Here is a 22,772-nt window from a genome sequence, read left to right on the forward strand (position 1 = left end):
GTATAGGTCTCAGTTAATCCACTCTCTCCTCATATCACAAACCTGCCATCCCAGCAATTAGTCCGGTGAACCTTTATCAAGTCCCTCTAAGTTAAGAGATCCTTGCTCCTGTACGGAAATCCCCTTGCAGTGAAGCCAACATATCACCTGCCGTCCTAACTGCTGGCTGCAGCTGTATGCTTGCTTTGAATAACCAGTGTAAATGGTTCTTGTAGCACAGAAGGAGGGTCCCTGCCTTTGAGACTGGCAGCCTGGGTTCGTGTCCTACCTGTACTGAAACATTTCCTAATCTATCAAATTTAAATTAAACTCTGCTTCCCCTGCTAAAATGGATAATTTTGCACATACCCAGGTTATATTGCATCTGCCGTATATTTACCCAATCACACAACTTGTCTAAATTGCCCTGAAGTTTCTTTACATCCAGTTCATCATTTACAATCCCACCTAGTTTTGTGTCATCGTCAAGTTTGGAAACATTACATTTCATTCCCTCATCCAAATTGTGGATACATATTGTGAATAGTTGGGGTCCAAGCTCCGAGCCCTCTGGTACCACACTGGCCACCAACTTACATTCTAAAAAAAAACCTAATCATTCCTATTCTCTGATGCAGAGGATCCGAAAGCTTGTGTTTTCAAATAAACCTGTTAGACTATAACCTGGTGTTGTGTGATTCCTACTCTCCGATTTGGAAGGTGAGGTTTTTCTTTTTGGCTGCTTTTAGTAGATGCGTCCTGTTTTCTTTTCTTAAAAATCCAAGGAATGTTCGCTTTACGGGGAAGAAGCCTCATAAAGCTCTCAATGCTCTGGCAGTGCAGCATTGCAAAGGTGTGGCAGAGGTGGGCTTGGCATAGTGCGCAAGCGTAAGAGCTGCTCGGGGCTTTAAAGCTGGTCTGGGCGGTACCTGTAGGGGCAGAAACCGAGGGAAGGTGAAGGGAGTGGAGCGTACAAGCAATACAGACAGAGAAGGGGACAAAAAAAAAAGCACAGGTAAACCAGGCGAGAGACTGGGATAGAGACACGAGAGAGCGGCAGCAGCTCAGAAGGTGAAGCTATTAGTGAGTCAGGTCCCTCAGACCCTGTGTGTTTCTATCTGCTTTAATGCTGAGGCTAGTTTCTGGGGACTTGGTGCACCGACTAATTGCTCTATCCAATCTCTTTTATTTAGTCAGTTTCAGGTAACTTTACGAGCACTTTTTTGCTTTAAGAAATGATTTGAGGCACTAGTTTTTATTTTTATTTCGTAGCTGGTTGTCGCTATAACTTAAAGGGGAGGTGGTTGACATTTCGGCAACATTATCTCTTCAACCTCGTTGGGAAGGTTGACTTAAATCTGATCTTTGCTTTCGTCCTACTCCTTTCCGATCCTTGTGGTATTCCGAGGCGTATCTTCGTTCTTCTGTCCCTTTTTATCTGCAAACGCCTAGAATTCTGAAACTGTCCAGTTTCACTTTAGTGTGTGATTGCCGAAATAAATGATACCTACCTATTGGGGTGCGGTGCGGTGCGCTCCTCTCTTGTGGCTGTCACTGGCCTTTTACTTGTAATCCAACTAGGCCAGTTTAGAAACATTGTAAATTGGACAAGAATTTGGTTTAAATTTAAACTTGCTCTTTGTCTTCCGGATGCGTTTTTCTTGTTTGTTTGGTGTTCTTAATGACGCTACTGCTTTCCATGTTGATGACTTGCAGTGTTGGTATCTGTCGCTTTTTAAGAATGTTGACAAACCTGTTTCTCTCCTCCTTACCTGCCCCGCTTCCCCCACCCACCCAAAACCTCACCCTTTCAATTGATGGTCTGAACTACAGTCGTTTCTGACAGAGAAACAGGAGGCTTGAAGAACACAGCAGGCCAGGCAGCATCTGTGGGAAAGGAGCAGTCAACGTTTTGGGTATTAATTACCTCAGTCATTTCTGAACTGGCAAAGAGAATGCCATGAATTCCTTTGGCACCTGGTTATCTCTTGTTAACTAGAGTAAAATGTGCAAATAGGGATACCTTTTCATATTGGCTTATTTAAAATAAGTTGTGACTTAATTTGAGGTTTGTCTCATGACTGAATGTAGATTTTCCAGTTTAAAGCTTTTGTGCTTGAAGGCTAGGCTGGGATGGAGTTGCTTTGGCAACTGGCCTATGCTACTTGTACATTTGGTAAGGTAAAAGTAGAGCCGCCATAGTCCTACTGGACCATATGGCTGCTCTCCTATTATAGAGGGAGATGACTGGTGGTAGTTTCACCTTTAGGGTGACCATACCTTAGACAAGGGGAGATGTTGAAAACAAAAGCCCTTCATGGAATTGACCCTATCCTGTTGGCATCACTTGGCATTGCATGGCAGCTGTCTAGCCAATTGAGGTAACCAAACCAAACCCCCTCAATCCATATGTCCACATTTTGACAATCTTGCCTGATATCCCCAACTATCCTGGGGAGTTAGTAACTGAGAGCTATATTTGTCCTTTTTTTTCTTCCATTTTCCAGAACCCTGCTCCTTCAATTGCCTATTCTTGAAATCCCTTCCATAGCCTCCCCATTTCTCCTTCCTGTAAAAACAATGCTATGTGGTACCTTTTTCTCTGATCAAGCATTTAGTCACTTGTTGAACACAATTATGTAGCATTTGGGAATATGCTACGTAAGGTGCCTTTTTAAATATTAATATGTATCTATTTAAATACTGCTTCCCTTTCCAAAAGGTTTTCTCTAAGGCCCCTTAAGATGACAGCTCACGGTATTGGGGTTAGTACATAAGCATGAATAGAGGATTGGCTAACTAATAAAAGAGAATTGGGATAAAGGGGGCATTTTTAGGATTCCAAACTGCAACTAATGGAGTGCCACAAGGATCAGTGCAGTGGCCAGAATTATTTACAGTACATTAATAACTTTAATGAAAAAAGTGAATGTACTATCGCTAAGTTTTTGAATACAAAACTAGATGAGGCAAGTACAAATATGTTACAAGTTTACAGAGGGATAGAGACAGGTTAAATGAGTAAACAAGCACTTGGTGGATGGAATATAATGTGGAAAAATGAGGCTATGCACCTTGTCAAGAAGAACAGGACAGCTGTGTATTTAAATGGAGAAAGACTTCAAAAAGCTGCAAATCAAGGATTTGTGGGTCCATGTGAATGAATCACATAGCTAACATTACTATTCAGTGGGTAATAGGGAAGGCAAACAAATTTTTGTCTTCGAAATAAAGGCCATTGTAGTACAAAGGAAGAAGTCTTTCTGAAACTATACAAAGCACAAGTCATACTTCCGCTAGAATATTGTGAACAATTTTGATGCCCTTCTCTAAGGAAAGATGTGCTAGCATTGGAGGCAGTCCAGTGAAGGTTCATGAGGTTGATCCTGGGTGTGGGGAGATTCTCTTATGAAATGTTGACTAGTTTGTGATAGTATTCACTGTAGATTAGTAGACTGAGGGAATAACTTATTTAAACTTAAGATTCTTGGTGGCTTGACAGGGTGGATGTGCAAAGGTAGTTTCTCCTGTGGGAGAGACAAGGACCAGAGGACATAATACCATAGTAAGGGATAACTCTTAAGACAAGTGAAGTGGATTTCTCCTCTGGGCATGTTGAATATGTGGAATTATTTACATCAGAGTGCTGTTAAGCCTGTTTCATTTAGTATATTCAAGGCTGAGATAGTCAGATTTTAATTAGTGAGGGAATTAAGGTTTATGGGGGAAAAAGCAGAAATGGAGGATGATTATCCATTCAGCCTGATCTCATTGAATGACAGAGGTCTTGATGGGCAGATGGCCTATTTTGTTATAATGCCAGCATTGTTCCCATGGCTATGGTCAACTAACTCAGAATTGAAGAAAAAATCCATAGGATGAGTGTGTTGCAGGGCAGGGTTACCTTATTGCCTGTCCCTGGTTCTCCTTGAAAGTGGTAGTGGTGAGTTACTTTGTGGGGTAGCTGCACCCACTATTTTAGGGAGGGAGTTCCAAGATTTTGACCCAGTAACAGCGAAACAATGAGATTGTTTCGGGTCAGGATAGTCTACAACTTGCAGGGCAATTTTCGGGTAGCCTCGTGCCTACTGCCTTAATCCTTCTAGGAGGATTTGGAAATGTGCTGTCAATGGTGCCTTTGAAAGTTGCTGCAGTGCAACTTGCAGATGATGCATTCTGTTGTCACTGCTGAAGGATTTTGCCTGAAGTTTTTAGTTTCAGTCATTGGCTATGTTCTGGAGGGCAATGCACCTGCTCCTTTCTGAGATTTTTTTTAAAAAATCTGTCTGCAAGATCAATTCGACAAACATTGTGTGAACTCATCTGTGATCCGAAGCTTCATGGTGTGTGAATGGAAGTACTCAGCCTGGATAACCAGATTCTTGTATTTTAAGAAATTTTTTAAATCCTTGGAAAATGCAATATCTGTTACTAATGGTAGCTGTAAATAACTGGATTTTGAAGCTCAAACTTGGATTGTACCATCTTTGAACTGGTTCTGCTTATAGTTTCAGAATGCAACCTATAAAGCAGTACAAAATTCTTTTCAAAATTCAAACACTTAAGATTGCAACAGTAGTATGGTAGTTTGCATAAACCAGACTCAAAGGAATTTTAATGTGAAGTGTTTATTCTGCTTGCTATCTTAGGAAATCAGAAAATGGCTAACACAAGTTCAGGAGTGAGGGTTTTCCAGGGGCTGCTCATTTTTGGAAATGTAGTCATCATGGTATGTATTTATTAAACTATTACTGAATTGTGCTGATGTTACTGTTATGATGAGAATTGTACTAGAAATTAAGTTTGCTACCATTTTGTAGGAAAATAATCCTTGGTACATTTTCCAATTTTTTTCTCTACGTTTTAGACCTTTTAATATGATTTCATATTTCCAGTTATTTAGTAGTGAATAAATTTATTGCAATATTTGTCTTTTCAACTGTCTACATACAATTTCCGGAAGATAATCAATGCTATGTCTGACAAGTTGCAGAGGATCACATAGTACCAGGCTTCTAGGATCAAGTTTACAGGTGTTATGTCTGGTATGTTGCACTGTATATTTGTAAGTGGCCCAACCTGTTAGTTCCCTTTGTATAATATCAGATCTGATCAACAATGGATCCTCTGTGAACTAGCATTAGAAGTAAACCCAATTTTACTTCAAGGCAGTTTCAAGTGTGCAATATGTCTGCACTTTCATCTTCTGTGCATCAAACTGTTCTAGACATTGTTTTTTGAAAAAAAGCACCAATCTTAGCCGGGTAGTTTATATTGACTTCTTAATTTCCTTTCTTCCATGATGTTTGGACAAGTTTTTTGTTTGTTTGAACCTCTCTATTCACTAGAACTAACCCGAATAGAGTTATGGTTACATAGCATGGAAACAGTCCCTTTGGTCCAACTCATCTGTGCTGACCAGCTATCCTAAAATGATCTAGTCACATTTGGCCCATATCCCTCTAAACCCTTCCTATTCACATACCCATCCAGATGACTTTTTAAATGTTTTAATTATACATGTGTCTGTCAGCCTGTTCCAGACACGCACCACCATCTGTGAAAATGCTGCCCCTTGGGTCCCTTTTAAATCTTTCCCCTCTCGCCTTAAACCTGTGTCGTCCAGTTTTGGACAGCACTACCCTGGGAAAAAGACCTTGGCTATTTACCCTATCCATGCTCCTCATGATTTTGTAAGCCATATAAGGTCACCCCTTATAGGCCTCCGACACTCCAGGGGGAAAGAAAGCCCCAGCCTATCCAGCTTTTCCCTGTAGCTCAAACCCTCCAATCCCAGCAGCATACTTGTAAATCTTTTTGGAACCCTTTTCAAGTGTAACAAAATCTTTCCTATAAGAAGATATGACTGTATTCATCCAATTCCATTGCAATGAAACAACTCAAAAGAGCTTCATACAATGGTGGGTTATCCTGCAGGCATTGCGTGAGATGATACTCATTACTCAGCAGAACTATACGGCATGATGCATAACTTCTGCTTTTAGTTCTTTATTTTCCTCCAGCTGTAATTAGTATTTATGTCTCATTCCTATCATTTCAAGTCACAGTGCTGAAGTCTTGGGGCATATTGCCAAATTTTGTTTCAAGAAACTAGGACACATTAAGGATGGAAACAAATTGTTTTTTTCAATATAGTGAGATTGTTACACCACTGAGCTAAGTACACAGAAATGGTGAAAATAGACCCAACCTTTAGACTCCTTAGTTCGAGACATGACCTATTTTGTTTCCTGCAGTACCACTGGCACTAATAATGGAAAGTAGCAGTACAGCTTGCACTGGAGTTAAATTTCTGAAATTATTCTGAAATATAACTTCACCTTAAAGTGCCAAACTTAGTCTCTCTGTTGATCTATGACTACCCAGTAAGAGACATCATGTAAGTCCCTTGGTCCTGATGGCTTGCGCCACTAGATCCTAAAAGAGGTAGCTACAGAGATGCATTGGTTGTAACTTTCCAGAAATCCTTGGATTCTGGAGAAGGACCAGAGGATTGGGAAAACTGCCAATGTGACACTCCCAGTCAAAAAATGAGGCAGAAAGTGGGTAACTATAGGACAATTGGATGCAAGGCTAATGTTGGAGAATTATAGGAACTGATTATTCGGGAAGGAATAGCAGAACATTTGGAAAGCCATGATCTAATTAAGCAGTGTCAGCATAACTTCATGAAAGGAAAATCATGTCTGACTAAATTCATTAGAGTTTTTTGAGGAAGTCTCAACTAGAGTGAGTAGAGGGGAGCCAGTAGATGAGTTGTATTTGGTCTAACATAAGGCATTTGACAAGGTACCTCAAAAAATTAAGCAATGAATTAGGAGCTCACGGTGTTGTGAGAAGTACATTGGCGTGGTTAGAGTATTAGCTAATGGGCATGAAACAGATTGGGAATAAGGGGTTGTTTTTCAGGTTGGCAACCCATGACCAGTGGGCTTCCTCAGGGATCAGTGCTAGGACCATAATTGTTCACAATATATATCAATGATTTGGAGGTAAGAAGTGAATGTACTGCAGCCAGATTTGCAAATTGCACAAATAGGTGGAAAAGTAGGTTGCAAAAGATGTACAGGCTGTTTAGAGAGATATTGATTGGTTAAGGAAGTGGGCAAAAGGTTAGCAAATACAGCATAATGTGGGAAAATACAAAGTTCCTCATTTTGATTTGACATGGATTTGAATTTTTCTCCCAGTTGACCATTTTTAGCATTTTAGGTGTCAATTTACCTTATTAAAGGAAATGCAGAACCAGTCAAATGATTAGCTGACCTGACTACCTGAACTAAGATGTCCCTGATGCCTAATTCCTACTATGTAAATTTTAATGATTTTTGTGTTTCCTTTGTCTGGCAGTCTCTTTTCTTCTACATGTGGTTTACATGATTGATGTTGAAGATGAAGCATGGGTGTGTTCTTCCCAGGGTGGTTCCAACATTTCCCAATTAATGGTTGGGACTGGCTAGATTCCTTTAATAACCCTCTACATCACATAATGCATGGAGGGAAGAAATGATAACAAATACTCATCTGTATAATAATTTGTTTTTAATGTGTTTGAAATACATAAAAGCTTATATTTGTGTTTATGATATTTAGCAACTTGTACAGATCATTAATTTGTAAGAGTACTCTTTGTTTTTTACTATTGTGAGTCTGAACATATTCAAAACTCTCCACTACGCTTCCTGGAACCTGACTGGTAAATGCACAGCTTGATGCTGCATTCCGTATTGTTTGGATGGAGCACATTGCACATGCAAAGTGTCTAGTTGTGTTGAACTAGCTAATACTGAAAATAAATGCCTCTTCTGTTTTGGCAGCAGAAATGTGAAAGAATAAATTAATAACTGTGCTCACGAGTAAGCATTTACATGGTCTTTTTATAATGACACTTGTTGGACTTGTTTTAATGCCTTGCATGCTTTCTGGAATTTACCGCTAATACTTGTGTCCAGTCTACTGAAGCATTTACTTGAGCTCCATAAAATGCATCAGTGAGAATAATCATTCATTCATGAGGAAATGTGCATTAATTTCTAGAATCGAACATTAAAGTATCTTTGTGAGATAACAGTGTGGCGCTGGAGGAACAGCAGGCCAGGCAGCATCAGAGGAACAGGAAAGCTGAAGTTTTTTGGGTCGGGACCCTTCTTCAGCCTGGCCTGCTGCGTTCCTCCAGCTCCGCACTGTTACCCCTGACTCCAGCATCTGCAGTTCTTACTATCTCTGATTAAAGAATCTTTAATACTTTTCTGCTATTGAATTTTTTTTTTTACTTGTAATATCATCTTTGTGTAGCTGATCTCTTTTCCTAATTGCAAACTAAAAGGCCAGTTCAAGTCATTATTTTAATGTCTCTGCCCGAAGATGAAATTGCCTGTTTGTATGGTGAGATGTGTTTAAAGATTGACTATTAACTTTGGGTTTCTCTTTGCAGCTGTGTGGTATTGCATTGACGGCTGAGTGTATTTTCCATGTATCGGATCAGAATGACCTCTGGCCTCTACTTGCAGCTGCTAACAATACTGACATTTTTGCTGCAGCTTGGATTGGACTTTTTGTAGGCTTCTGCCTGTTTGTACTGAGCGTAGTTGGTATATTTGGAATCATGAAATCGGCCAAGAACGTTATCCTAACAGTAAGTTTGAATTCTGCTTGATAGAACTTATTTTATCTCCATTTGTCACTTGCTTTTGATTAGTGCATTTGCCTGCTCCAATACACGGCTAGCAATAACCTGAAATAATGCCACAAACATTGTATTGATCCAAACTTTGATCCGGCATGGAACCTTTTTGCATCCAGTTCAATGGTTTTACTCTGGACTGCTCCTGAAACAACAGCCTCTTTGGAATTTGTAAAATATTACACTTAACAGTAGTGTTTAATGAACATAATAAATTGCCAGTATATACTTAATTGACATATCAATTTAAATATAGGGTAATTCTTTCAAAGTAAGGAGCAGTTGCACTTAAAATATGAATGTATTGATATTTTTTAATACATTTCAAATTAGGGGATTAATAATCCAGAAGTCTGGCTAATACTATGAGGACATGGATACACATGCTGTCACAAAAGCCAGCAGAATCTAGATTAATGAATAAAATCAGGATTTTTTTTATTATTAAGAGTCTTGGTGATGGTGACCTTTAGGATCAGATTGATCTTTCATCTGGTTCATTAATGTTCCTTCTTTTTATGAAAATAGATTTGCCATCTTTGCCTTGTCCTACCTACATTTGACTCCAGACAATAGCAAAGTGCTTGGCTCTCAACAGCCCTCTGAAAAGGCCTGTGAGAATTGCTGTACACACAGGGAATCCCCTGAAACAACTGTGGCACTCATCCAACTAGTTATGGAATTAAAGTCCCTGTCTGCCTACTTGAATGCAATATTACACCACTGTCCATGAAGAAATTAAAAGCTGCAATTAATCTTACCTCTAGAGACTTTCTGTTTGCTAATCTAAATAGTATTCCTCTTGATTAAGAAATCTACTAGATTATTTTGTTTCTAGTTTAAGGTACATATTAGCGAGTAACATGTTTTTTTTTTTGGTGTTCTCTTTCAGTACATTATTTTGATGCTAATTGTCTACATCTTTGAAGTTGCTTCATGCATCACAGCTGCAACACACAGGGATTTTGTAAGTACTCCCTCCTTTCCTCATGAGCGAGTGCCCTATTCATTTCATTGCTGAACATTTAAAAATTAAATCTCTTTTTGGTCAAATCAGCTCTCAATTAGCTAATGAAATGGAAGTCCTGTGTAGAATGGTGATTGATCAATTGCAGCACATAATTTTTATTTAACATTAAGTTTTGCTCACATTTTCCATCTTGGAAGTTGGAAAGATAAAACAATGATGAGATGCATAAATTAATACTGGTGCTGTAAAATAATAGGATTAACAAGGTCTCATCCTGCATTTTTGCCATTCAGTGACAACCTGTGATACTGGTTCCTTTATTTTGAATACAATTGCAGTTCTGAATGTAGCAACGCGGAGCTCATCCTTCCCATCGACCAACCGGGTTGTACCTACTACTGGTCCACATATCACCACCATCCCATTATCTCTGCATCCCCCCCCCCCCCCCCCCCCCCCACCGCCTGCCATCTGCAGCTCCCCCTACCCCCACATTCAGTCCTGAAGAAGGGGAATACCCGAAACGTTGACTTTGCCTTTCCTCCAGATACTCCATGGCTCGCTGTGTTCTTCCAGCCTCCTGTTTGTTGACCTTCAATTCCGGCATCTGCAGTTTTATTTTTGTCTCTAACCTCGTGAATTGAGTTTGGAGAAGTGCTGTAACCTAAGTGTTATAGAATTGAAGTATTTCTCTTGAATTTTCTGGTGCCAGAAGCTTTGAGTATTCATTAAGCTCAGATCCAAACATAAATGAACTGAAAAATCAGCTGATGGCATCTGATAGGGTATTGAAACTGAAATGGATTCTGTTTGATACAAACACAAGTCCGTGACTGTGATCTTGCTACTAGTTATTGTTGACATCCAGTCCAACTCTCATTCTTACACTTTTTTTGTTTGCAAGGTGAGGTTGTTATTAATCGCTTTATTAAAAACTCCTTTTTGCTCATTCTAAGGGTTTGCAAAGGGTCAGATTTTGTGCTGGGGTGAGATTCCTTACATAGTTGGCAACTCTGTGGTTCCCACCCTCACCATAGGAAATGTGGTTGGCTAGACGGGTGGCTCTGATCTCCCTATGCTGGGAATAAGACTGGTGGTAAGAGGCCTTTGAAAGACCATTATTCAGCTCTTCAGGGCCTTAGTTGGCACATAGGTGTACAGGCCTTAAGAGGCCACCCCTGCCTTGATGTGGTGCGATTATGTATCAATAATGCTGCAGAATTTACAGATCCAAACCTGCCCACAGGGAGATGCCTACCCCAATGCCATTTTACTCCCCTTTTTTATTTTCTTAGTCAAGGATCTATCGACCTCTGCCATTTAAAAGTATTCAATGAATCTGCCTCAACTGCTCACTAGAGAAGAGTTCTGAATACTCCTGACTCTCCGGGGAGGAAATACCCCTGTCTTGAATGGTTTTGTAGCCTTTTTCGAAAGGGGAGTATACACCCTGTATTATGATTTAAATAAAATACCTCTCGTTTTACTGAATGCCAACAAATTCAAGTCTGGTTTGTCTAACATTTCTTCCACAACAAAACCAGAAATTGCTGGAAAATCTCAGCAGGTCTGGCAGCATCTGTGAAGAAAAATCAGTTAACGTTTAGGGTCTGGTGACCCTTCCTCAGGACTGATAGTAGCTAGGAAAATGTCAATTTATATGCAGAAGATATGGTAGGGGGAGGGGTAAGGAGTAAACGATAGGTAGGGATAGAGCTTAGAGAGAAGAACAGTTGGGCAGTCAAGAGTTGATAACAATCTGGTTAGGAGGGTAAATAGCTGTTAATGGAGACTGTTAGCCACTAACAATCGGTAGTGTGTAATGGCAAGCTATATGATAACCAGGCCTGGTGTGTGCCTAGGGGCCAGGACATGGGAAGAGTTCAGGATCTAAAATTATTGAACTCGATATTGAGCTCAGAGGGCTGCAAGGTTCTCTCTCTCTCTCTCTCTCTCTCTCTCTCTCTTTCTCGGGCTCTATCCCCACCTATCATTTGCTCCTTACCTCTTCCCTCCCCTCCCCCAATCCTATCTTCTGCATATGAACTGACATTTTCCTAGCTACCATCAGTTCCGAGGAAGGGTCACTGGACCTGAAACTCTGATTTTTCTTCACAGATGCTCCAGAGCTGCTGAACTTTTCTAGCAATTTCTGTTTTTGTTCCTGATTTACAGCATCCATAGTTCTTTTGGGTTTTTATTTAATATTCCTTCTAATATGGCTCCTAATCCTGAGGTATCTTGATTGTACAGGAATTGTGCATTGAGTGTCAGTCTAAAGTCTGTCACATTCCTTTTAAAAGACACTACATTGTTCCAAGCTTCAGTTTTTTTTTTTGCGGGGTTGAGTTTTAGATCTAAATCTTGAAGTTCAACTTGCATTCTGGCCAAAGGGAAACAGTTTAAACAATTCATGGATTGGTTTTAAAAAAAAACTCTTAGCTTTGGACAGGAAAATAAATAGTTGGCACTTATGGAAAATTTAACTCCAGTACTGAATTTGGATACATAATTGTAAACCTGCCTCTTCAGGTGCTAGATCCTGTTATTCTTCGGTTTACTTCATTAGAATATATGGTCATTTTCAGAAATCTCTTTCGGTTAGGGATTTTTCATAGATTAAAGTAATTTCTACACTTTTTTTGTTTTCAACATCTTTCCAAACCTTATTTTTCAGCTGGTCCCAAACTTTTTTCTCAAGCAAATGCTCCAGCTATATGGTAACCGAAACTGGCAGAATGACGATGAGTTCAGAAAGTACACAGAGCTCACCAATTCTTGGAATCGTGTCATGACTGAAGTAAGTACGGCAAGAATTCTTTGAAGGTCGCCAGGAAAGTTGAACTTCTGTTAGTAAGGCTTATAGAGCTTCTAAATAGAGGCCTAGAGTAAAAAAGCAAGGAGGTGATGATACACCCCTACAAATCATTGATCAGACCATATTTGGAGTGTTGTGTTCAGTTGTGGACACCTTTATTTAAGGAAGGATATTAAAGCCCTGGCAACAGTGCAAATGAAATTTACTAGAATTATACAAGGAATGAGGAATTTTAGATACAAGGAAAAATTTAAAAAAATTTGGGCTTATTCTCCTTGTATTGCGATGACTTTAAAGACATGTTCAAAATTTATGAACAATGTGGACAAGGTAAAGAAGGATATTCTGTTTCCAGTAATTGTTATATGACTAACTAGGGGTCGCAGTTTCAAGAATGTCAGCAAGAGAGCTAAGTGAGATAAGGAGAAACTTTTTTACTGAGAGTAGTGGTGGAGGTGGATCCCATCGGAAGTTTCAAGCGAGTTGGATATATATTTGAAAGTGATAAATTTAGAGGATTCTAGAGAGGGCTGGAGAATGGGACTAACTGGGTAGCTTTTTTGGGAGGCAGTACATAAATGATGGGCTAAATGTCTGCCTTCTGTACTGTAAAATTCTATGATCCTAAGAAGAGCAGGAACTTTTTGTATTTTTCTAATTTGGTTCTTTGTATCTTCTTACTAGCTCAGAACAGCTTTCTAGATTCCTAATGAACTGTTGTTTAACAATAAACTGTGTACATGATCTGTCTATAAAGCAGCATAAAGATTCAACCTCCTAGCAAAGTACAGAGGTAATGTAACTACTGAGATCAGTTGCATCTCAGTTTATCCCAGAGTGTCATCTACATATTGTAGGTACTGTATGAGGGTTCACTAGGCTGATTTCCTTGGTCAAAGAGTACCTCTGAGGAAAAACTGAGCAAGTAGGGCTTGTACTCATTTTGCTTATAATGAAAGGTGACCTTTTTTAAACCCTATCTCTATATATACACTGAAGCAAAAGGCTAGTGAGTAACATTCAGATGCAATGAGTGCTGGATTTAGTCTAATGTTCATCCTGTAGTGATGGGAAAAGTAGAGAATTATAAGCATTCCAGATCCTTTCAGAAGTAAGGATTTGAATGAAAGACATTGGCAGTAAGTCTTAATGCTTCACCCAATATACAGCCATTACATTTTGGGCTGTTTAATCTCACTTTTCTTAAAAGATTCTTAAGAAAAGTAACATTGTTTTTAAAATAAATAAAATGGAAACTGTAGTGTATACATAGTTTGAAATATTGGTCTGCTTCTGCCTTCTTGGATCTCTCTGCTGGAAATGACAGATGAGATGGGGAAAAATGTGCTGGTGAAACTCTGGTCTTGCAGCATCAATGGGCAGAAAGCACAGTCAATGTTTCGAGCCCAATGATCGTTCTGATGCCGAGTCACTGGACTGGAAATGTTATCTTTTGCTTTCTCCCCGTAGATACTGCCAGGTCTCCAACAATTTTTCTGCTTTTGTTTCATCTCTAGCATCTGCAATTCTTTGTGTTAGATGAGATGAAAGATTCCTGTGTGTGTCGTCTGCATTTCTTAATAACTGCAGTCTCTCAAACCACTGGAGTGTATCTTTTCATTTGAGAAGTATACTTTCAGAGTTACTGTATTCCTAACACTACTTTGAGATTTTTTTGTTTTTGTCTAGTTTGGAAAAAATCATGTTAAAAGAAAAACCATCACTGCACAGTACTATGAAATCTCTCCCTTGTAACATCTGAACAGTTAATACAGTAGCTCATTTGAGTGAAAAAAATGACACCCCTACCTTGAAGATGGGTGGCTGAAAAGGCATTTACTTAGTCTGTTCCACAGCTGGCAGTTGTATTGTCTTTATAGTATACACAGACTTGTGAAGAGACAATATGTCACATCTTTGTAACTCAAGTTGTTCTTTTCCTTTTATTGCAGAATAACTGCTGTGGTGTAAGAGGACCCCAGGACTGGATTCAGTTCAACTCTGTATTCAGATCCACCCATTTGGATTCTGACTTCCCCTGGCCTCGAGAATGCTGTACAACTGACTTTGTTGACCAATTTCTAAATTTGGATGGTTGCAGACTTGGTGTTCGTGGCTTTGTTCATAATCAGGTAATATAAAGCTTGGATTATTTAAGTTTCTTGTTACAACTGGACAAGGTATTTGTGGCACTACACCTGGAGTAATGTATTACATTTTGAATCCTTACTTATAGGGGTCTATTGAATAGAAACTGTTGAGGGTTCATTAGCCTGCTTTCTGGGACAAAGCAATTCTTTTGAGGAAATATTGAGCAGGGCTTGTGCACATTTCACTTGGAAGAACGAGAGGTGATCATACATTGAAACAAAATTCTGAGGAACATGACGAGACAGATGTTGAGAATGAACAGACACAGTATTTTAGAGGTCTCCACTCAAAATGGGGATACGGTGCAATTTCGTCTGAGGATTAATATTTGGTATTCTCTTTCCCCAGGCTGCATGATCATGGAGGTCCTGTTCATGCTGATTTGGTGTGCTGTTGTGTTGATTTCCACATGCAGAAAAATATATTCAAAGCTGTTTGATTGTGGGAGTCTAGGGTTATGGCAATAGCCACAAGAAATGAAATTAGGATCGATAATACTTTTCTGTTTAAGGGAAAACAAATATATTTATAAGAGCTAATTATTGTAGTATAGGACTTTTTTGGATCATGATTCCTTTTTTCCATAAAAGATGAGTAAGTAACTTAAATGGTGGATTTACACAGGCTTTAATGCTTCAGATACTTATGAAGAATATATGAAAGCCAGACTTTGATAGTTCCCTCACTTGTGTATGTTTACTCACCTCAGAAAGGAGGGCGAGCAGATTGTGTGAACTCCTGGTGGGTCATTCTCTTGGTCTGGCTAAAAACTTCTCCACTCACCAATCCAGCCTATATATGAAGCAGGATGATAGGACGTGTGCACTTTTATGCCTAAACACTGTTGGATACAAAAACACAAGCTCAGCAGGTCCAGCAGCATCTGTGAAGAGAAATCAGAGTTAATGTTTCGGGTCCTCAGAAGGAGGAAGGGTTACCGGACCCGAAACATTAACTCTGATTTCTCTTCACAGATGCTGCCGGACCTGCTGAGTTCTTGCAGGGACTTCTGTTTTTGTTCAGATTTACAGCATCTGCAATTCTTTCAGTTTTTAAACTGTTGGATCTAAGTTGTACAATTGAAAGAATCAAATCCGAATTGGTTGCCATATACTCTGTCCAATTCAATTAGTGGTGCCCTCATGTCAAATATTAATTTAGCTGGAAATGCTAGACTGCCTTCATTGGCTCTTTTTAAACTGGGAACACTTTAAGGGAGTTGAGAAATTGCTAGTAATTATTCTCACAGGTATTGGGGAGGGAATATTTAAGGATTGACAGAAGGACACCTCCTAAGAAGCCACATTCAAGAAGGATTTGTGTGACAGCCATTTTGATCACTGGCTCCTCTGGCTAACCTCTGCACTAAAAAGGTTAGCAACCAAACCACAACTTGTAAAGATAGCAAAGGGAAAAGCAGGCCCACAGATGATGAGGAGAAAGGTGTAACACTCGGATACCAGAATTGGAAAATTCAATTGAAATTGATCGAAATGATTCACTGAAGTGTCCTCTTTCTGAAATGTAAAAATGAACAAATTGTACTGATGGAAATAGGTTGTAGCTGTTCTATGCGTAATTCATTTCCAGTTTTTGTCATTATAACTTCACTCTCTTCCAAAAAAAAATTACAGTGCAGCTTTGCCAGTGGGTGGTTGCTGCTATAGCGTACTGGATAACAACACCTTGCAAGTTGACTTGCATAAAAATGAGAACTGATGACTCTGTGCTTTCATGTTGCTGGCAGCTCCAAACAAAAGAAATATTGGCAAATCCGAAATTTGCCACCATCTCCAATGCAGCTTGTTTCCCTTTTCAACCTGCTTGTCTATATTTGACAAGCAATGAGTCCTGTTATGATGTTCATTACCAACTGCAATATATTCTGCTTTAAGCCAGTACTGCAGTCTGTACACTAAGATATTAGTCTGAAATATGTCAGGCTGTGGATGGCTGTGTACAGTGTGTCTGAGATTGTGTGGACCTTTCTTGCTAAGTAAGGACATTCAGCTCTTTGTGTACTGGAGCACTCCCTTTTTCTACATGAACTCTCAAACACTTCTGTAGCGTCATCTTTAGGATCTCTTTTTTTCACATGCTCATTCTATAATGGTATCTTCTCTGTTAGTAACATGTCAGTCATGTGATTAGATAAACAATGAATTCCAATAATCTCACTATTCCACACTGTACATAATCCACCACCATGTGCCCATCCTATTCAATCTAATTTCATGCAGCAACAGAAAGATCAGTTCCTTGTCCCAAGGAAATTTGGAATTTATTAGTAATAGTTTTATTAAATTGGTGTAAATATAATTTCTAATTGTTCTCTTATATTTTTGCAGGGATGCTTTGAATTCATTTCTGGCCCTCTGAACAGACATGCTTGGGGTGTAGCATGGTTTGGATTTGCTATCCTTTGTTGGACTGTAAGTCTGTTTGTTTTTCTGAGCACTATTTTCCTTGTTAATGCATCATCCTACATTTACATTGGTTTTAGTAGTCTTCTGTACTATGTTTCCCTCAAATTTTGGTTGCGCATAATTTTTTTTTGAACAAAGAATTGTTACCATGCATGCAGGTTAAGTGGTACAAGGCCTGTGTGGTAGGCCTTGCAGGCTCTCGTGTAAATTAAAGCTGCTGATCAATTATCTGAATAATTTGAGTGAACATTCCTTGATCTCATCAACCAGATCAGAGCATTGAATGTCATATTATTTGATTTTGAAACTTGATGTTGGATTTTTAAAAGCAGCAGATGGCTTCATTTGGCCTTGATTTGAGCTCTTTAAAGTATGGCACAATAGTTTCATCTGCTTTTCCCCTCCCTTCACTGGACTAGATTATTGCTCCATTTGGTGCAAGCAGTTGCCAGCTATGCTTCCTAAATGGACATTCACATGATACCTAGTAAGTTGATGCCAACTTTGAGCTTGGGAGTGGAGGGTGTCACCACTAAACCTGATTTTTGACTTCTGTAAATACTTATTGCAGTATAAGTCACTGAATTCCGTTGAGATTGATTGATTGTATTTCACCTCCCCACCTGAGTGGGGTTAGGTGAACACAAGAATTGCAAGCAGGAGTTGACCATTCAGCCCTCCTTCAGCCTACTCTGCCGTTCAATAAGATCATGACTGAGCTGCTTGTGGCCTCAACGTCACACTTTGTCAGCCTCAATTCTTTGACGATGTGTTAACTTTAAGGAAAACCCAATGCACTCAGTCTGGAATAAATTATATCCACTGCTGGCTCGGGTAGAGCATAAGCATTCCATAGAATAAAGCCTGTACTACAGCTGTAGTTGTTTCAGCATAGCTCGAGTTGAAATGGCACTTGTAATTAAGCCATTTAATTAAACAATTAAGTATGTAATTGTTCATGGCTGTATCTGATTTGTCCTTGTGCTATTAAATGGAGAAGCTACAGTCTGTTACTCAATATACCATCTGCAGAAAACAGACTCCTTTTTTATGTTCACAATATTTGTAGTACATTATATATGATGCACTAAATTTAATTTGAAATTGATACTGTACTCATACAAAAATCCTTCAGAGGAATAATGATTGCTTTTTGAAGTGAGTCATGCATTGGGTAGCAAAGATAGAACTGAGTGTGAGAGAAAAGGAACCAGGCTTGGCTGTGTCTAAGAATTGAATCAAGCTTATGGATTCATGCTTGACTCAGTCTAGAAGACAAAATCCAGCCTGATTTAAGTGCAGTAGTTAGGAATAGTTGTCTTTTGGATTAGACGTGAAACAGGTTTCACCTACACTGTAAAAGATAAAATGGCTCTTACACAAGAGAGAATCCTTTGCTTCCCTCTTTCAATTATTAGCCAATATTTATTGCTCAACCAGCATGATTATTATTGCATTATTGTTTTCTTCCTAAGAGCAGAAGTTGTAATGATAATGAAAAATGTGTTTTGACTATTTCTGTATGGATAACATAGGATAGACTTTACAGCATAAATTAACATTTTGTTTTCTTGTTTCAGTTCTTTGTCCTTGCTGGATCAATGTACTTCTATGCAATACTGAACAATTAAACAAAGGCATTGGACTTCAAATATGGACTTGAAATCAAATCTGTTTGCAACCTTCCCACCTCATGTGGCAATACTGAGGACTCTTAATCTGAACCTATGAAGTATTGGGAGTTGTAATCTGTTCTGTTTGTATTCATCCCCCTCAGATTCCCTCTTGCACCTCCCACTTGTTGACCTGGCGAAGATCTTTATTGTTGTAGTTTCTGCACTTTTTTTAAAAAAAAAAAAAATGTACTCTTAATTTTATTGGACGATGAAATTAGACCAAGGTTCAGAAAACTTCTGAGCTTCAATCCAGCAACAATGTTGTGACATTAGCTTCACCATAAACTATAAACTGCTAGTGAGAACTGGACTCTATTTGCCTCACTAAATTGTTAGCTGTTGGAGAGGATTAAATACTCTGAATTGGTGAGAATAGAGATGAACCTGTGTTCAACTCTAAATGATAGTTCAGCTAGTCCTGGCTACACAGATGACTAAGATTCTGTTCCACAGTTTGTAACTTGAGGGCAGATTAGTCCACTAAACTGGCTTCCTCCAAGGGGATAGATTAGAAAGGAACACAATCCCTTTAGTCATCGCACTGCAAAAGAGAAACCAGCTTAAGGGCCTAAGTCTTTTCCTCTTACAGTCTTAAAATTTAAACTTATGTTTAAAGTAATCAAATTATCATCAATCTCTTCTTGAACAATAAAATGGTCTGTGTAGCATAAATGAGTAAAACTGTACTGTTGACTGATATTTTTTGTGACATTGGTGTTATCAATGTAAAAATACCTGAAAACATATTTTGCAGGAAATTAACTAACTATAAGTGAAGGTAGTGAATTTGGTATATTTTCAACTTCTTCTGTAAACTGAATATTAAACTTGTAATATAGAATGTACATTATGGGTTTTCTTTATATCATCCAGTGTACAAAATCATTTAATTTTTAAAAATAAATTATTAACCTTCAGGGCAATGTGCAATTGATTAAACTAAGCCTTAGAAGACACAGGATAATATCTCACCTCTAACATGAATGCATGATATCATCACACAATTACAATTGATACTATGCAGAAGGAAGCCATTCAGCCCATCTTGTTAACACTGGTTCTCCAGATGAGTATTATGACTTGGTGACAATCTCCTGTCTTTTTCCACTCCCTTGAACATTGTTTATATTCAAATAATCATCTAATATGCTCTTTAAATGTTATGATTGAACCTGCCTCCATCGTACTTTTTCTGGGCAATGTATTTCAGACTAAAATCACTTATCCATGTGAAGAGCTTTTTCCACACATTATGCATTTGTTTCTTGATCCAAATTAGTCTAGCTGGAAAAATAGTACTTGATTAATTGAGATTCACAAACTTGAAGTTTGAAGAATTACCTTGCCGTTTGATTGCTAGATGTGCTGCATCCCTAATACTTTGCTCTCTGATTTCTGCAAATTTAAAGTGTTCATGCTGAAGATGGGAGCAAATATAGATTCTGCTCTGCTGTATTCACTGACCAGGAACTTGGACTGCAGCAGTTTACTTTGAGCATTTTGGATCTTGGGGTTTTGATATAAGTAGAACTTTGAAATGGTGCAAGTGAAGATCATAGAACTCATGGAAGAGTAGGTTTTTAAGGCTTTTAAAGTGGGAATTGTAGCAAAAACAAATATTTTGTGAACGACTTTGTGGTAAGTGTGAAGGTTTGATGCACAAAGACTGTTGATTGTATCTCTGTGTTCAATGTCCAGGTCAGAGAATACAAAATCTGACAGATGGAAAATGCTAGAGGTAGCTTGGATTTTTTTTCATGTCTTTGTGTGGTCTGTGTAATGACCAGGCCTGCATTTATTGATTAATCATAGAGATGTACAGAACAGAAACAGACCCTTTGGTCCAACTGTTCCATGCTGACCAGATATTCTAAATTAATCTAGACCCCTTTTGCCAGTATTTGGCCTATATCCCTCTAAACTCTTCCTATTCATATACCTATCCAGAAGATGCCTTTTAAATGGTGTAATTGTACCAGCCTCCAGCCTCCACCATCTCCTCCGGCAGCTCGTTCTATATGTGCACCACCCCCTGTGTGAAAAAGTTGTCGCTTAGGTCCTCTTCTCCCCTCACTTTAACCTATGCCCTCTAGTTTTGGACTCCCCTATCCTGGGGAACAGACCTTCGTTATTCACCCTATCCATGCCCCTCATGATTTTATAAATCTCCATAAGATCAGCCTTCAGCCTCTGACACTGTAGGGAAAATAGCACCAACCTATTTAGTTTCTCCTTTAGCTCAAACCCTCCAACCCTGGCAACATCTTGGTAAATCTTTTCTGAACCCTTTCAAGTTTTACAACATCTTTCCTGTAGCAGGGAAACCGGCATTGAACTCGGTCTTCCAAAAGTAGCCTAACCAATGTCCTAGACAGCTGCAGTAGGACCTCCCACCTCCTATACTCAAAGCACTGACTAATAAAGGCAAGCATACCAAATGCTTCCTGCACGATCCTGTGTACCTGCAACTCTGCTTTCAAGGAACTTTGAGCCTGCACCCCAAGATCCGTTTGTTCAGTAACTCTTCCCCAGGACCTTACTATTAAGTGTATAAGTCCTGCCCTGATTTGCCTTTCCAATTATCAATAACATTTTCTGCACTTTTTTTGTGTAAAGCTCTTCCATTGAAAGATTATCTAGGGAGGGAGTAGAGTGTTTCATAGTTGCAGAAGATTATAGCTTTATACAAGTATACTAACCTCATCAAAAGGGAACAGAGGAGACAGACAGCCATTTGTCAAATCAAATTGGGGAAAAACTTAGTATATATGTCCCTAATGCACTCTATCATTGTTTAATGTGCAACAAGTCCAGATTATGCTCAATGTGATAAGACAGGTGAAGTGGCAAAATTCAAGACTTGCATTTGTATATCTCTTTTCCTGGCCATTGGGCATCTCAGAGCTCTTGGCAGCCAATGCAATAATGACTGGATTTTTGTAGTGTAGTCTTTGATGTAGTGTGGGAAACACAGCAACCAGTTGCACACAGGAAGTTCCCAAAGACAGCAATGTAGTAATGACCGAAACAAATTTGCTAGAAAAGCTCAGCACGTCTGGCAGCATCTGTGGAGGAGAAAACAGAGTTAACGTTTCGGGTCCGTTGAGGAAGGTGAGGTCTGTTCTGAGAAAGGATCACCGGACCCGAAACGTTAACTCTGTTTTCTCCCCCACGGATGCTGCCAGACCTGCTGAGCTTTTCCAGCAACTTTGTTTTTGTTCCTGATTTACAGCATCCGCAGTTCTTTTGGTTTTTATGTAGTAATGACTAGTGTCTTGAGGGATAAGTATTTGCCAGGATGTCATGGATAACTTCCCTGTTCCTCCTGAAAATAGCACCGTGGGATTATTTACATGCACTGGAGGGGTCCTTGATTTAATATCTCATCTAAAAGACTACCCCTGACAGTGCAGAACTTCTCAGTAGATTACATGAAGAAGTGAGAATGCACCAATTCTTCCTGTGAATTCAGTAGGTTATGTGGTAATTTGACCATATATTCAATATATTAGGGGAAGTTGAGAGTAGATCTTGGCAAACTGTTTCTGTTGTTTAGGGGATACCGAGATTCAGGGCTGCTTAAAAACTAGAGCCAGATCTTTCAGGAGTGAAGTTCAGAAACACTTCTACCATTCTTTGCACGTAGAAGTTTGGAACATTTCCACGAATGGTGATTGGTACCAGGTTAGTTGTTCATTTTAGAATGAAGATGGGTGAAATTATGGAAGGTTATTGAACAAAGGTACGTGTGGTACCTCAAAGCTACACTGCATGTGGAGTGAGGTCATAGATCAGACATAATCTAAATGAATGGAGGAACTAGCTCCAGGGACTAAATGCCCTTCTTCTGCACTTTTATGATACTTTATGTGACATAATGAAACCTGGATGACGTGTGGTGGTACTGTAGTTGTTTGGAATGAGTGACAGTTAGAAGAGAGTTCATTCAACTGGTGACTGGCAAAGAGAGCGATTCCATTGCGGTCAAAGTGCCATTTATTTTGCACAGATATATTTACCTGGGAGCAATAGACCGTCATTTATGGAC

The 22,772-nt window shown here is 39.1% G+C and overlaps 1 protein-coding gene across 3 annotated transcripts; it reads left to right on the forward strand.

The window, feature by feature from the left end:
- Window positions 1–890: 890 nt before the first annotated feature.
- Window positions 891–19,641, forward strand: LOC109920683 (uroplakin-1b). Of its 3 annotated transcripts, none has more exons than XM_020520741.2 (8): window positions 891–994; window positions 4,629–4,708; window positions 8,435–8,635; window positions 9,576–9,650; window positions 12,331–12,453; window positions 14,424–14,603; window positions 16,971–17,054; window positions 18,629–19,641. In XM_020520741.2, exons 2-8 carry the CDS (start codon window positions 4,640–4,642, stop codon window positions 18,677–18,679), a joined length of 783 nt encoding a protein of 260 aa, XP_020376330.1. In that variant the 5' UTR covers window positions 891–994; window positions 4,629–4,639; the 3' UTR covers window positions 18,680–19,641. The 3 variants fall into 3 exon arrangements, with proteins under 3 accessions (XP_020376330.1, XP_048459307.1, XP_048459309.1); XM_048603350.1 differs by having other exon boundaries at window positions 937–1,050; XM_048603352.1 differs by lacking the exon at window positions 891–994 and adding an exon at window positions 1,872–1,895.
- The last annotated feature ends 3,131 nt before the right edge of the window (window positions 19,642–22,772 follow it).

This window comes from Rhincodon typus, chromosome 11 (assembly GCF_021869965.1).
Source record: "Rhincodon typus isolate 14 chromosome 11, sRhiTyp1.1, whole genome shotgun sequence".
NCBI lineage: Eukaryota > Metazoa > Chordata > Chondrichthyes > Orectolobiformes > Rhincodontidae > Rhincodon > Rhincodon typus.

Excerpts from the sequence above, each read along its gene's own strand:
- LOC109920683 (XM_020520741.2), top strand. The coding sequence starts at position 4,640 with ATGGCTAACACAAGTTCAGGAGTGAGGGTTTTCCAGGGGCTGCTCATT. Across the intron at positions 4,709-8,434 it reads TTGGAAATGTAGTCATCATG|CTGTGTGGTATTGCATTGAC; the intron begins GTATGTATTTAT and ends TTCTCTTTGCAG. Across the intron at positions 17,055-18,628 it reads TTGCTATCCTTTGTTGGACT|TTCTTTGTCCTTGCTGGATC; the intron begins GTAAGTCTGTTT and ends TTCTTGTTTCAG.